This window comes from Papilio polytes, unplaced genomic scaffold (genome assembly GCF_000836215.1).
Source record: "Papilio polytes unplaced genomic scaffold, Ppol_1.0 DF822845.1, whole genome shotgun sequence".
Lineage (NCBI taxonomy): Eukaryota > Metazoa > Arthropoda > Insecta > Lepidoptera > Papilionidae > Papilio > Papilio polytes.
In genome coordinates this window covers 167,245-180,888 of record NW_013526359.1, presented here as the reverse complement: position 1 = coordinate 180,888, position 13,644 = coordinate 167,245, and the positions used below count along the sequence as shown (strand labels likewise).

Sequence of the window (13,644 nt, the reverse complement as noted above, 5' to 3'; positions counted from 1 at the left end):
GGGCTCGCTGCGACCCGCGCGGCCGGCAGCTTCTCACCTCACGAGTTTCCAGTAGTGTCGAGTTTTGCACGCACTTGAGTCGGGGTCGCGGGCGCGGGGCGGGCGGGACGGGGCGCTCGGGGCGGTACTGAGCGGTGCTTGTCGTAGGGGCGCCGGCGCCGCGGCCCGACGGCGGCGTGCGGCGGCGGCTCTTCGCCGGCGTCAAGAGTTTGTCCATGTGGGGCTCGAGGTCGCGTCGCGGCTCGCCGCAGCACCGATCCGTTTCTCTGCCGGAAAGTACGCGCCCACGACTGTAGCGCAACGCTCTCTGTCTCACAACTGCCAACTCAGCTTTGTTTGTCCCTGTCTTGATGGGCTCCAGTGTAACTTTTCGTTGTGTGTTTCGTTTTGTTTACTTTTATTTCTTTATCTGTACGCGATAGACGTGTTAGTTAATAGGAGCGAACATAGTTATAGCTCGACATTTAGGTAACCGCACTATAGTTGCTTGACCCTGTCCTGCCTCTGGGCTTTCATGATCAGTCGCGGCGAGACATTGTGCATTATCGACCCCTTTCTATCACTTCTTATTATTTTATTTGTGTTTGTTTTATTATTTTTATTTTATTGTAATTATTTTTATTTATTTATTTCTTTTTTGGGGACTATCTTTGCAGAATCTGAGGAGACAACTACGCGACCTTTCGGGCAGCCCCTTTGTTTCGTTAAAGAGAACGGCGATCCGCCGCCCTCGATTCTCAAGCCGACGGCCAGCGTTCGCAAGAAAAAATAATTTTCGTAGCTACCCCAGAAAAGCGAGAGCACTGACACAGTCCGGTCACCGTGACAGAGCACTAACTCAGAGGCGATTGCCGCTTCTTAATTATTTCAATTATAAATACCCCGAAACGCCCCGCGTTCTGTGATATGTATATTGTTACTGTTACAATAAAAATCAGAACAAAATAGATTTTTTTCTGGATCCCCTGCCGTATGCACAATGCATTATAATTTTATGCGCCTGTTTCCTTTGGGCGTTTGGTAAGTGGTTGCATGGCTTGGTGAGGCGTGCTGTGGATCGCATGCGTTTGTCTTTGGCGATTACTTATTTGCAATGTAAATCTCTTGCATTTATTAACTCCTGGTACTAACAAGTGCGTCTTTCATAACTGACCCTAATAAAATAATTGAAACATTCATAACGCCCACATTTAAAGTAACGAAGCAAATAATGATTCACTCCAACAGATGTGTTTTAGCTAATTATATCCAATAAGTAATACAAGTTTTGAACATACACTATCAAAGTTAAAAGTATTGAAATACTGATCGATCCGTGCCCGTTTGTCCACACAGGTTCGATGAGGAATTCGAAGAGTGCCCAAATGTTGAGGCAGACGGACCGCACCAGTCCCTTACCCGGTACACAAAAGATATCGGCAACTTTATCGATTTCCCCGTAGTCTGTTTTACCTAATTTCGATCGTTATAATCGTTGCATAAGCGATCATTTTGTACAAATACATCATTCACGTTCACATTCCGTCACTACCCTGTCCGACCACGTACCGGCGTGACGTCACTAGTTACAGTTTCATTGTTGAATCTTGTAGAATATTTGCGTAGTTTGCTGGTTTTGATAAAACCTATTTCTGATATTTACGGAACGTATGCATTTTTTAACTCATTACTGTGGATTTATTTAGAGCATTTTGGTTTGCAAAGCTTATGCACACTTTTTGATGTTCATAATATATTTAATTTTATTCATTTAAATTTAAATTGATGATACGAATATTGTGTTCAAAAGCATAAAGTAACAATTATGGTATGATTTTATTTAGGCATAGTGTTAATAATTTGCTAAATTACTAATATTCGTGACATCACTTACATTATTATACATTTAATTTTAGACACTCGTCACATTATTATAAAGGTAAACTTAATATAAGTAGGTAACACTTGCGAATCATGTAATAAGAATAAATTAATTCAAAATTCACATTCATTTACGAAATTCTATAACATGTATTAATCAGAAATATCAACACAGATATCATTTTCATTGCATTCTTGGAAATCGAGTGTCGTTAAGTTTGAAGATTGGTAAGTTTCGTAATGCTTATGCGTCGTAAATGTTGTAGCTCCTCATTCGCCGAGACGTCAAAAGTTGAACCTTAGGATGAAGAGTCTGTCGCTGGATTCACCTGAATGCGGCGAGCTCAGGCGGCGGCCGGCGCGAGACCAGCCCGCGCAGGGCAGCCGAGTGCTCTGTACGATCAGTAACATTTCATCAAAGAGTTCACACGACCTTACAAATATGGCGCTAGTGTCGTACAAAATGGCGCCACTTTTAAAAATGGTGGCTGATTAAAAAAATAAACCATTTTTAAAGATCAATTTACATAATATTGGCTCAAGACTGAACGTTATGTCTCTTTTGTTATATTTGTTAATGATTGGAGTTTTAAAGGTCTTTTGAACTCGATTATAGATTGTTGTCGTCAATGCGATGTTGTGTCCACGTGTTCCTCTCACCTACTACCTTAAAGCTTAGCTTCTCTATGTATAGCTATTGTGTACCTAATGATTTCAAATGGTGCTTTTTCGACTTCGAAATGTGACAAAATTCAATGTTTTACGATTTCCTCGTCTTCAGTATGTGTGGTATCTTCGCGCACTTAAACCTGTGGTTGTTATTGGTGTTCATTTGTTTATCTATCACATTTTTGTTGTTTATTTTTATTTTTTGCATGTTATTTATTTTCAATTTTATTGTTTTTTAGGTAACGGAAGAGCGAATCTTAACAGATACGGTTCAAATAGAATAAACTATCGCACGATTTATAACTATTCCCAATCATGTACGTTTTCATTTTTCTTTCTTTGAATATGTGTAATAATGTAAAAGGTACAATTATATATCTATCAATACTAAAATCATAGTGGATTTCAACAAAAACTATTTTACGTTAGGACCAGATGGAATGTAAATAAATGATTTTAGAAAAGGATTACATTTTCAAAACATCCCTTTATCGGCTCTAATTATTTATTTTGTATTCATGTAATTTGTACCTTTTATACTGTGACAGGTAAAAGACTAAACAATGTAATAGTTTTAAATTAATAAACTACATTGAGGCTGATGCTTTTATCAAGTTATCGTTAGTGGAACCTTTAGTTATTCGACACTAACTACATTACACACACGATATGTTAAAGTTGCTCCATTTGTTGCCTTATCGCTTTATTAATATTATACATTGTTTGGTCGCCGGTATTATTAAGAGATAAGTCGTAATCTGGTTAAGTTATGGGCATGTTGCATGTTTATTAAGTATAACTTGTAAACAGGTTAATATGCTATGTTTAGATACTTTGCTATAAATTAGAGCTAATATCATTCGCTCTAAAACACGTAATTGATTAAAAGGAATGAAAATTAAACGAATATTAAAAAAATATTTAAAACTGTTTTATGCTAATCTCGATGAGTAGTCTCCGTATTTTACCAATGCGGAAAAACCGTCTATCATATCATGGACATTGAGGTATACCGTCGTAAAATAGGTTACGTTTTCTGTTCATGAAATTCTAAATCAAATTCAGTAGCAAACAACACTACATTAAACTTACCACATTTGATTTGGTATCACTATTAACAACTATCATTCATACAAGTCTAAGCCTAGCAAGATCCACGCTATTCCTGCAAATAAATTCTTGCAATACAAAAACTATAAAACAATAGAATGTAACACAATGTCAGTTTAAAACTACTTCTAATGACTATGTAACAAAATTGCTAGGAGCATTTAACTTGTGCTCCTAGCCATGACGCTTCTCGGGAATAAATACTTTAACATTCAAAAACACAATAGGTATTGAATGTACACGTCAAGCAGTTGATTTTAAATATTTAAATAATACTGTAGACTTTTTGTGAAAATAAAAGAAATTTCTCTTTAAAACAAATAAACGAAACACATTAATTGTAATACATCAATAATGCGTCAAAAGGTAAGTCAGTGAAAGGAATTGTTGATAAAATATGAAGGCGAGTTCTCGGGTGTCCACAGCACCTTCATCCCCGGTGCATAGCCGGCGGCTGTTGAGCGCGCGGGGCGGCCGCATGAGCAGCGTCGAACTGCCCGACGAGCCTGACAAGAGCCTCTCCTCCAACAGCGCCAGCCCCTGCCCCTCGCCTGTAAAACAACCTAGTGTAAATACCTTTCTACCTACTTATTTAATTGTTTTAGAAAACTGTCGATTAGTGGGTTTCTTCTACTAAATCTTCGCTGACAAACGAAACTTTTCCACTTAAAGTTTTTCCATCGTCGATCGGTAATTAAAGAGGTATCGAAAACTATGCACAGCAGTAATCTGATCGTAGCTATTACCCCTACATCGAGACTATATTAGACATTTCTTATTACGAATATTTGCAATTTAACATGAAATAAATAGAACCAGAAATACAATCAGAAACAAATAGGGAACAAATTGAATAATACTTCCTCATTGTAATTACAGAAACATCAGCGACTGCTACCAACGAACTTGTATGTGATACTGTATAACTTCAAGTCGCGCCACGCAGACGAACTAGACCTGAAGGCAGGCTACAAGGTGACTGTTATTGACACATCGGACCCCGACTGGTGGAAGGGCAAGTGCTTGGGAAAGATTGGCTACTTCCCATCTAAATACTGCACCAAGCTACAAGCTGGCGAGAGGCCATTACAAGTCACTCACAACCTTCAAGTAAGTATCATAAGAGTTGAGATGCGTTTACGTGTTTTGCATTACATTTTAATTTTATACGAATAATCTTTAATTCCAGGTATCTGATGGTGACAATGGCTTAATGTTGCTTCGTGATCAGATCGTAATCCAAGTAGGTGATGAAGTGGACGGCATGGTTATGATCAGATCCGGAGATAACCGCCAGGGTGTGTGTCCTGTCAAATTTCTACAGGAAGTGTGACGCTTTAAGTTGCCTCATTTTAACTTTAACAAAGTAAGTAATACAGTAAACATAGAGGAACGTTATATTTGCCTATTGTGGTTACTAGTTTAGCTAGTCTTAAACTAATGTTATAAAGTGGAAAGGTTTGTATGTATTGAAATAACTCAAAAACTACAAAAAACTACTGAGCCGATTTCCAAAATTCATAAACCATTAAAAAGCTACGTTATCAGTGAGTGACATAGGCTATTTTTTAATTTCAGCGACGCGGATCATACACAGAACGAATCAACTCGAATTACGAACCGAAACCGACCCGTAGCGCACCAGTAACTCCTTGTGACAGCGAATCATCGTCCTGGTCAAGGGACACCTACGACAGTTGCAGGTCTAATAAGGTATACGACGAATTTGAAGAAGGCGTGTGGTGGTGGCGAAGGCCATTAGATGTAAGAAGAAGTCAATGCCGCAGATGCGGTGCTTCGTCTTCTACGAGGCCTTTGAGGATGTTGCCCTGCGCTGGAGTTGCCCCAGAAGACTATGACTACAGTGATCGCCGCCCGCTCATGTCACGTGACCGACCATTGCTTTTCGTAAAACAACTATTTCTTTAAAAAAATATACGGTTTGTTATTACTGTTAATATAAGTATGGTGTTTCGCAAGGAACTAAATTAGGACCCACCCAAAAACGAGACATTTTTATTTGGTTATAATAATTAATGTATAAAATCTCATGTAAAATAAATTTGTCATACACTGTTTTTTATAATTATTTTAAATAATATTGAATTTATTTTAATGTTGAATGTCAAATCTCTTACTTTTTTTAGTTCTTCTGCATATAAATTTATGCATAGCATAAATATGAGTAAATTGTATGGAAACATATCATTTTAAAGCACTGATTACACGAGGGATAGATACATAAAAATATTACAGTTGACAAAACTTAGATCATTCTTAGATTAGCATTGAAAAATTTTCACCAATGAAGTTTTTAGCAAACCAAGAACTTATCTTTGAGACAGATTGTACATTTCAAAATGATTTAAAATTTACTATTTATATTTAAAACATAGCATTTTTTCCTTTGCACTTTTCATCGAAACATCAAAAATGTTGTATATTTGTTAAATTTTAATGTTAAAATTATCGAATATTACAAAATAATGCTAATCCAAATAAAAAAATACGTCCAAACGAGACTAAAAGATTTTTTCAAATCTATATTTCCTAGATCTTCGAAACGACTTGATTGATACCAAATGACTAAAGTATAGAATAGTATTGTAATAATAGTTATAAAATAAATAAATAAATGTTTAGAGCACTGTATTGTAGGTTGCGTAAAATATACATTCCGATTAATATTAATTTGCCAACGTAATTATTTTGTGTAAGTTTCAGAATAATAAAAACTTGTCGTTTAATTACATTAGGTTAAAGGCTTTGATTTTTAATAATTTATTTGCGATATTTCTGTTATTTTAAAATAGTCAAGTAACTAATTTAATCCATCCAATTATTACAAATTTTTTAAATTATTTTTAGGCTTCTCAAGACAGTAAGTAGTGTAACAAAAATATAAAATCAAAGCTAAATTCCTAAATATCACACTTGTTATATTCCTAAGTAACTAATATTTTTGTTATAAATTATTTTTATATCCTTACTACTTACTCTATCTATATGAAACATTTTTCTTTATTTACCTTTTCTTTGACAAGCTTAAACCGTCCCCTTGAAGTTTTAAAGTTGGGTAACATATGTATACATATAATAAAATCAGTTTATATACAAATAGCCTCACAAATAATCGCGGTAAAAAGTTAAACTTAGGAATAAACTGAGTATAACCAAGTATTACTACAAATTTAGCTTATACTCAATTTACTCCTAAGTTTAACTTTTTACCGCGTTATTTGAAAAGCTGATAGACAGAAATATAACTTACATTGCTTATAAGTAACAAAAAAGGTTAACATATTTACCGTGGATTTTTACTGCCAAATCACATATAACAAACACATGTGTTTAGGCAATAAAAACCCGCGTATATTAATTATTAACTGTTTAGATTAGATAGAATAGAAAGTAAATGTCACGTGTAATTACAACTTGTGTAACTGCTTAAAATTATTTACTAAATGTAACCTTTTAATGCATTTTCAAAAAGCACAAGATAATTATGATTCAATACATAATTGTTTCATTTTTATTTTATAGTGTTGCAAATTTTATTTCCCGGAAACTTCGTTAGCGCAAATTTAGACCACCCGTTACGCCATTTTGATATCGCGGAATTAAAAAAAAAGTAGCCTATAATATGCCTATCTATGTTAGCTACCCTCTAGTGAAATACCCGTCGAAATCGGCTCAGCCGTTTAAGAGATTACCCGAAACAAATGCGGCTTAGGGACACAGATAGACAAAAAAAAAAATGCTATTTTCGTTATCAACAACGCAAACACATTATCTTCCCGAAATCTGGAATTTTTCTTTTGATAATACAGACACTTATATTTTATTATATGTATAGATTTAGTAGGATACGACGAAATTCAGAATGATTACATAGTTAGGAATATAATTTGATAAATATACGAAGATGATTTGTAGGATGGTGCCATATAGTTAAGGTAATCGGCACTGCTTCTGATGTCTGTCCTAGACTAGCCTTAGATCTACGCACTAGCATTTGATGTGGCTATTGTCACAGGTAAATAAAACTGTCGAACATGGTTAACCGAGAACTGGCTAAGGAATCTCCATAAGCGAGAAACTGGGATTATCTTTATAAGTGAGAGAAACATCGCGGTTTATAGGACTCTCGCTTATTCAGGTTCGACTATATACCATTAGAAATGCGATATAATAATCTTATATGATTTTGTAAGGCGGTTCAATAATTGTTATAGTGCGATCCTTTTTATTTTTCTTAAAAAAAATAGCGACAAGAAGCTGTTTTTACCCTTGTTTTAGAGGTGGAAATTCATTACCACACAGAAAGTGTTTTTGTATTAATTATTTTGTACGGTCTATTATAGGATACATTTTAATTAATTACCAATATTATATGTGACTAACTATTACTACTTACGTAAACAAAAATTAAGTTATAATTTTATAGCCTTAGATACAAATGTCTGGCCGTAATATGTAGTTTACTGGTATGACCTAATTTTTATGATATTTCACAAGTTTTTGGTTTAGGCATTTTTAATTAGTCGTTTTTTGAACCAAAACCTCTTATCGATTAACATACTATTGTGTTTTGTGTTTTTAAACATGTTCCCGCCTTACTTAAATTATTTTTAAAATTAAGTAAAAATATTTGATAGTGTATTGTAACGTACGAAATGTGGAACCAAAAATATTACGATATTTTAGTAAGTCCTAGGGTGAAATTCCCAGTTAATTCCCAAGTGAGATGTTTTGAATATTTATACCAAAATTGTTATTATATTATTATAAAAATATCCATTAAATATACTTATAATATTTAAGCGAAGCGTTAAGTAACCATATAAAATTTTGACGGTTTGATTTCATTAAAAAAAAAATTGTGTATCCGAAAACTTTTATTGGATTGTTTAAGAATTCAATAATTTTAAATTATTGTTTATGAATTATTTATAAATGTCGCTTAAAAACTTCTTTCAAGTAGTTGTCAATTGTGTGGCCAATGTTGCCATAACATAATACGTTTTTTTTACCATATCCGATAAAAACAACAAAGTTGGTTAATTTATTATTTGCATCGTAATTTGTTGTAATTGTGACATGTAATCGAATTTTACTTTAATTTTCAAGCCCCTTAAAAACACTGTTTCGTTTAAAAATACCTTTCTTTTATAAAACTTGAAAGATTCCGTTTTTTTACTTTTATAGCGTTTAATGGATATATTGGTGTTATATATTGTATTCTACTGCTTTTTTAAGTTAAACATGCGATTAGTTTCTACTGATGTTTATAAAGAATGATGTGTTAGATTAAATAAAAATTGTGTCATGTATTTGTTTTTTACCTACCACTTCAACCAACATCCACTCCAACCTAATAGTTGTACCTATTTAGAGACGTTGCGTCTAATGCTATAATAAAAAATATGATGCACACCAATGTAGTCTCGAAAAATATAAAATTTATCTAAATAAAAATTAAACGACAATCCTAGAGATCCACATTGATAAATCAAAAACCACAAAACGTCAGTTTTAATTTTAAAAATTGTACCAGACGTTTATAAGCTTTCTCTTTGAAATGAAAAAAAAAATATTAGTTTTACCCTTGACCATCAGCTTGTATCCCCTAGACCACTCCACCAACTAGGTCTACTAATATACGTTTATGTAAAAAAATGAAATATTTATTTGTGTTAAAAAAATAATTTTCCAAACAAAATAAAACGAGCGGCATCTAGCTTTAAAATTGGAAATAACAAGTAATATACAACGACACCAGCAGATGGCGTTAACAGCTAAAATTCTCAAACACCTTGAACAATAATCAAGTACATAAAATAGTCTCGCCAGAAATTAAAGTTACTATAACCTAGCGATTACTTTTAAGTAGAGTAACGAACCGAAACGTTTAAATATTACGTTACGGTACGTGAACAGATACTAAGTAGACTCAAGTAAGAGAGTAAAGAGTGCCGACCCTACTTTTCGCGTCGACGTATGTGTCGATAACCCTGCGGTAGAGGCGGCGCGACGCGGCCTACCAGCGCGCTTGCGCCTTGCTCGCATCGCATCGGTAGTCTTGTAGACGCGGACTTAGCCTGGCCGCATTCCGATGCCTTGAATACATCGCCACTTTCATATTTTTCTATACCATCAAACGTATGTAAAACTCTTAATAAAACACGAATCAATTATTTAGTAATATTATAGTTGATGATAATAACATTTTGATGGTAGTATAGATAAGTAAAAATGTTAATTGTAAATAGCTCTAGTGACCGCCTCTTTAGTGCACATACCATGACATAGATGGCAGCACTGAAAATATTTGACATTCCTTGCATTCCAATCGTAGTGGGCTCGGCTCAAATGTCAAACGCGACTATTTCGTCAACAGAGTCGTGGCGCGATAGTTGGATTTTATAAAATAATAACAAATACTAAAACGGTGTACTTGTCAAACAATGGATTCTAGACGGTAGGAGTCAGTATATTATTTTGCGTCGGACGTTTTATTAGCCAGTGGTTAGAACACAACGACTGATTATACATACCGCGATACGTTTCTTATTGATTTTCGTGTTCTTCGCCGGTTTTTGTAACTTTATGAAGTTTTTGTACAACGTTTAAGGTCTGAAAGAAATACTTTTTACGTAAATAAGTTTTGATTGTGTTGTATGTTGTCTCTTCATTGTGAAATATAAGAACATCGGCTGTTTATTGTGATACGCCGTGAGAATCAAGCTTGGTGAGTACTTATCAACATCATACCTACTTGTTTTGTTTTTGTTTTTTTTTTAGATACTAACTAAATGATACGAGTAAAACTATTTCACCGTAACTTTAAAATTTACGTTTTCTAAAATTTTATTGCGAAGCAAGCGAAAATATTTGCAATATTAAATAGGTTTTCCAGTCAAACTGCCATTACAATTATAAGTGTATAACAAATCGACAAGTAATCTACGTTACTATAGCGTATCGTAAGTTCAAGTACCTACCGGTTCGATTTGCGAACGGAGCGCGCAAAAAATTTGGCCGGTCGAGGAGTGAGGCATTCGGCGAGGCAGGGCGAGGAATCTCGCGGACATAATAGTGAGGAATGCAGCCGATACGCGGCCGGAGCGCACACACGCGCATCTGGCCCGGCCTCACTACGGTGATAACACGATAGCACAACGCACGCCGCACGATTAGCCAATGTCACCGGACAATATCTCACTATATTGATTGATTTTGTTCACACATTACTTCCCTTATTTAAGAATATTCAGCCACAATAGAGTAGACTAAACACTAGTTTTTTTTAGATTATTTCAGTTTTTTAAGAAAATTCACAACGAAACACTAAAGCCATGTATTTTGTATGGAAATTTTGTTGCCATTTTTTTTCTTTTTAACAATTCAATGATAATATTGCGACAAACATTTACATTTTAACACATGGCCGAATATTTAATAGACAAGTCACAGTATACGTTTTTACTAGATTTAGTCATGGTAAAAAATATAGTCACGGTAGGGCACCGAACTGATAAGGAACTTCAAAGCTTGTGTAAATTTATCTTTTTAACTTACATTTAACAACTAAATAAATCTCAAACTTGTATTTGCACATTTAGCATTTAGTAGTAAAATATTGTTGTAATATTTGTTGAACAGGCACTAACAGAGAACCTTTATATGTGTGTTGTAGAGATGCCAATACGTATAGCAATCGGTATTGTAACTATTTCCTCTACATTTTTGTCCTCAATTGAAACAAGAAATATTATAGTTTAGTAGCACAGCGAAACAATTTCAATTATTCAGTCTAATTCCTTTTTACGTCTGTTATCCTTGTTGGATAATTCCAGATAACGACAATTTGATTTGAGATTTATATAATTCATTTATTTCAATAAAATAAATTATATATTTATAATTAAAATGTAAGGTAATTTGCCAACTGAATATACAAATTTAATGTTCACGTACTACAGTCTTGTTTTATTCAAAATGTTTATCAAAACATTAGCTAGTTAGTTTGCACGCTAATATTATATATTTAGCCACTAAACAAAGAAACGCAGAACAAAGAGATATATCCCTTTTAATATTTGAGGTAGACGGAGTTACTTACCTAAACTGTAAAGAATATTTGTTTTAAATACAGTTATCGAAAGTTTTCCAACGTACTGCGCTATTTATAAAGATGTTTGTCGGTATTCCGGCGACCCCACAAAAGAAACATCTGCTTCGAGTTTTTTCGACCCCTCCCTAGCCACGTGCGCTAACGCATAGCAGGGGTGGCTAGCGTAACCCCAATGCGGGTCTTCTAACGATTATACGACCACCGTTCAAATTTAAACCTTATAAGTACTGTCCAAGGTTTACTTTCCAATGATATAGTCGTTTAACCAAAATAGAATATTATTTTTACCAGGAATGTCAAGGTTTCACTGACACGTGATGCCGCTTACGGGTTGGGAATTTTTCAGGTGAAAGAAGTGATTATTATCCATAAAATCTTATTAACGTTTATAGACTTAACCTTTTAGTATAGGTACCACTCGAATTTAAATTATTTTACACATATAACATGACCTGGTCCTACTTATATTAGTTATGTAGGAGGATTCTTTAGCAGAGCAGTTTTGATTACTAAATTACATATCTAAGGGCCTGTCCTACAATTCTTATTCTTGTTAGATAACATCTAACGTAATGAATATGTGATGGAAATATCGGATTTTGGTACTCTATTCGAAAGTGATGTCACTTTTAAGTTATCTGAACCTCTATCAGCCAGTGGTGGGACAGGCACTTAATATTGGAATGATGGTCACAAATCAAAAGATGAACCTCTTTAGACTGAAAATTTAAAATGCTCCCTTTGGTGCTTAATTATTTTCAAGATTACATTTTCATTACATTCCAATTGCAAGTAATTATTTGTTAAGCAGCCTTTGATTTGAGCACGTGCCTAGTATGCTACATTCCACGCGCTTTCTAATTGACGTAATGTTTTCATATTACATCGAAATAGAGTGTTATGTCATGGATGAGCTTGACTAATGACCCTAAAATTTATTAACCTAAAATAAATATTTTCTACTAGCAGTTCCCATGCGACTTCATCCGCATGAAATTATAAAAACATCATTTTATTGTTCACATTTGTCAAATTATAAATGTCAAAATGACAGGACATATTGTCAAACCTTGCTTCCTTGATGTTGGCAAGAACTTATGGTCTCTTTCCCACATTAGGGTTTTTATCCAAAATATTTATCCCCTAAGTTTAATGGTGTGAAATATATAGCCTAAAGCGTGACGTTAGTGTAGGGCTTTTTATTAAATAAAGGATTATTCAAAAATATGCTGTAATTGCTGACATCTTAGGCAACAAAGAAGTGTATGTTTACGCTTTATTATATTAGTATAGATATAGTAAATATAGTATAGATTAAATGAAGATTAGACCTACAAACATAGTTATATTAAGAAGTAAACCGTAAGTTTAACAATTTCCAATAACATTGCAAATGCCAATAAATTTAATAAAATAAATAAAAATTCCATCACAAATATAACATCTTCTTATGACCGTTAAAAGTGAATAATTCCTACGAAACAATAAAAACTACGTAACTCAACCATCAAAATAATAACGTCGGCGTAAGTATCGACAAACCCGGAATGATTCGTCGACCTCCGTCTCACAGACATACCTTTGTACGCCTCGAGCGAGAAAAATTCTATTGTGGTTAATGTACCAAATTCCTCGTTATTTAAGTTCGTAGTCATACCGTCTATCGCTCATTTGTCTCGTCCCTTTATAACTATTTCATCTATGTCATACATCATCGTGTATGTATGTACATATGTAATTTCTTTGCAACACAAAGGCTTTATTTGGATTATATTTTAGGTAATCTTTACTCCTAGTAGTTGATGCTACAAATTTGGTAAACATCAAATCATATTTATTGCTAATTTCTTTAGTATCACACTGTACTT

The 13,644-nt window shown here is 34.1% G+C and overlaps 2 protein-coding genes and 2 long non-coding RNA genes across 5 annotated transcripts in view; 2 read left to right on the top strand and 2 right to left on the bottom strand.

Moving 5' to 3' along the window:
• LOC106105471 (SH3 and cysteine-rich domain-containing protein 2) overlaps nt 1-5,667 on the top strand; it is a 95,548-nt gene extending 89,881 nt beyond the window's left edge. Inside the window, exons 14-20 of one of the 2 annotated variants that reach the window (XM_013285794.1) lie at nt 1,336-1,401; nt 2,127-2,255; nt 2,769-2,846; nt 4,065-4,207; nt 4,519-4,749; nt 4,829-5,005; nt 5,218-5,667. In XM_013285794.1, coding sequence (XP_013141248.1) covers nt 1,336-1,401; nt 2,127-2,255; nt 2,769-2,846; nt 4,065-4,207; nt 4,519-4,749; nt 4,829-4,972 — 791 coding nt within the window. In that variant the 3' untranslated portion in view covers nt 4,973-5,005; nt 5,218-5,667. The remainder of the gene's footprint in view (nt 1-1,335; nt 1,402-2,126; nt 2,256-2,768; nt 2,847-4,064; nt 4,208-4,518; nt 4,750-4,828; nt 5,006-5,217) is intronic. The other variant, XM_013285795.1, reaches the window with a different exon arrangement.
• The window catches only part of LOC106105475, a 24,591-nt gene continuing 15,050 nt past the window's right edge, over nt 4,104-13,644 (bottom strand). Inside the window, exon 3 of the long non-coding RNA XR_001225739.1 lies at nt 4,104-4,190. This is a non-coding gene — a long non-coding RNA (uncharacterized LOC106105475). The remainder of the gene's footprint in view (nt 4,191-13,644) is intronic.
• On the bottom strand, nt 10,028-10,927 carry LOC106105474. The gene is made up of 2 exons (XR_001225738.1): nt 10,644-10,927; nt 10,028-10,275 (listed from the first exon to the last, which is right to left on the bottom strand). It is a non-coding gene; the product is annotated as an uncharacterized LOC106105474 (long non-coding RNA).
• LOC106105472 (transcription cofactor vestigial-like protein 4) overlaps nt 10,274-13,644 on the top strand; it is a 24,805-nt gene continuing 21,434 nt past the window's right edge. Inside the window, exon 1 of the mRNA XM_013285799.1 lies at nt 10,274-10,390. The gene's annotated coding sequence lies outside the window, so the exon portion shown is untranslated. The remainder of the gene's footprint in view (nt 10,391-13,644) is intronic.